Source organism: Malurus melanocephalus, unplaced genomic scaffold (genome assembly GCF_030028575.1).
Source record: "Malurus melanocephalus ecotype Western Australia unplaced genomic scaffold, MMel_1.1 scaffold_521, whole genome shotgun sequence".
Lineage (NCBI taxonomy): Eukaryota > Metazoa > Chordata > Aves > Passeriformes > Maluridae > Malurus > Malurus melanocephalus.
Window position 1 is genome coordinate 314,894 of NW_026623753.1, and position 1,581 is coordinate 316,474.

The following is a 1,581-nucleotide window of genomic DNA, read 5'->3' on the forward strand; positions in this document are numbered from 1 at the left end:
AAAAAAAAAAAAAAAAAAAAAAAAAAAAGGCCAGGTTTGAACAACCTTGAAAGAATAAATTAGCCTTACAGTCTGTATTTTTTTAACAGACAGGAAAGTATTTAAACACAACTGGAAACTTCATAATTATTTGGCCAATAAAGTACCTTATTATAAGGAATGTTATTATAAACTAAATGAAGAACATCCCACAAACTCCAAAGAGGGCTAGACTGGAAATTAAGACAGCCACCCTTGATTTATATTTTAAAACAAAAGCTTTATATTTTAAAACAGTGGCAGAAAAAAAGAATCCTCCTTTTTTCAAGTAAAATGCAGACCATGCAATATAAACACTCCATTTATATGTCACTATAACAAACATTACTGTTATGGGGAGGGAGGAATTGACAAAGCTGTAAAAAAATCAATGTCACAAGATTTTGCTTACTTATCACAAAATTGAACGTGACTTACTCCTCAAAATACCAGTACTTTAACAGTTTTCCTCTTGTTAAGTCAATAAGGTAGAATTTAATGCTTTAAATGCAAAATTTTGGAACTGGGACTTGAATAAAAGAAGCATTCTAAGTAATAGAAGTATACACTCAAATTTRAGCACCAAAGTAAAGAAGAAAGCTAACATGGCACTCACTGATTTGTTTCTAAATATCTGAATAAAGGGTAACATCAAACATTTCATTTCAACCTTTACCTCTTTTTGCTTTTTGATAATGACGGAAAATTCCGTGTAGGGGATCCTTGGATTTAATTCACATCCCATTAATGTGGCACCCTCATAATCCTTGATGTAGCCAACATATTTGGCTTTTGGTACTTTAATATCTTTGGAGAAACCCTGAGAAAGAAAAATGACTTGTATTGTCATGATGCCATTTTCCTTTTACATTTGTTTTAACAGAAATGAGTGAGGATTTAGAACCAAATTCATTGCAATGTTAAAATAAAAAAAATACAAGAGTTACAGACTATGGTTCAGTGTTGCAAAAACCTTCTCATGGAAGGCAYGTGATACAAGAATAGTTAATTGCTAAGAAGGAAGACAGGGAAGATAAAATAATTTCCTAGATCTTTTTTAAATTGGACAAACTTCCTAGATTTTTTTTTAATTTGTTATTTTATATTAAAGAATGTAAATCCCATTGTCATAGGTGAAGAAAATTTCACAGCAGGAATTTTTTTTTTAAACTTCTGTATTTCAAGTAAAAAAGCAAGTTAACAAATCCTTTTAAAAGTTCCAAAGTTATACTAGTCTTCATACAGTTCAAAATTTAACTGAAAAACAAACACACAAAAGAATCAACCAACAAGCAATGTAGGACTCTCACTCGGGTTGATTTCATTCTTCTGTTACAGTGGTATCTATGAAAGCTCAGCAATAAGTTGAAACCCAACCAGGGTTGGGTTGCCTCACAATTTAGCACCAAAAGCTTCAGACCCAGATGGAAACTGAGCACTTTCAAACAGGGGAAGGGATATTGCAGACAGGAGAAGGGTCTGTCTGCACAGATCCAGTAGGTGTATCACAAGCTCAGTTTTGATTCATTTTGAATGTGTGAAGAGTAAATTGTATCAGTTTTA

General features: G+C 32.1%; 1 protein-coding gene across 1 annotated transcript in view; it reads right to left on the reverse strand.

The window, feature by feature from the left end:
* The window catches only part of KAT2B (lysine acetyltransferase 2B), a 40,438-nt gene that overhangs the window by 7,433 nt on the left and 31,424 nt on the right, over positions 1 to 1,581 (reverse strand). Inside the window, exon 14 of the mRNA XM_057381667.1 lies at positions 695 to 838. Within this exon, the coding sequence (XP_057237650.1) occupies positions 695 to 838 (144 nt within the window). The remainder of the gene's footprint in view (positions 1 to 694; positions 839 to 1,581) is intronic.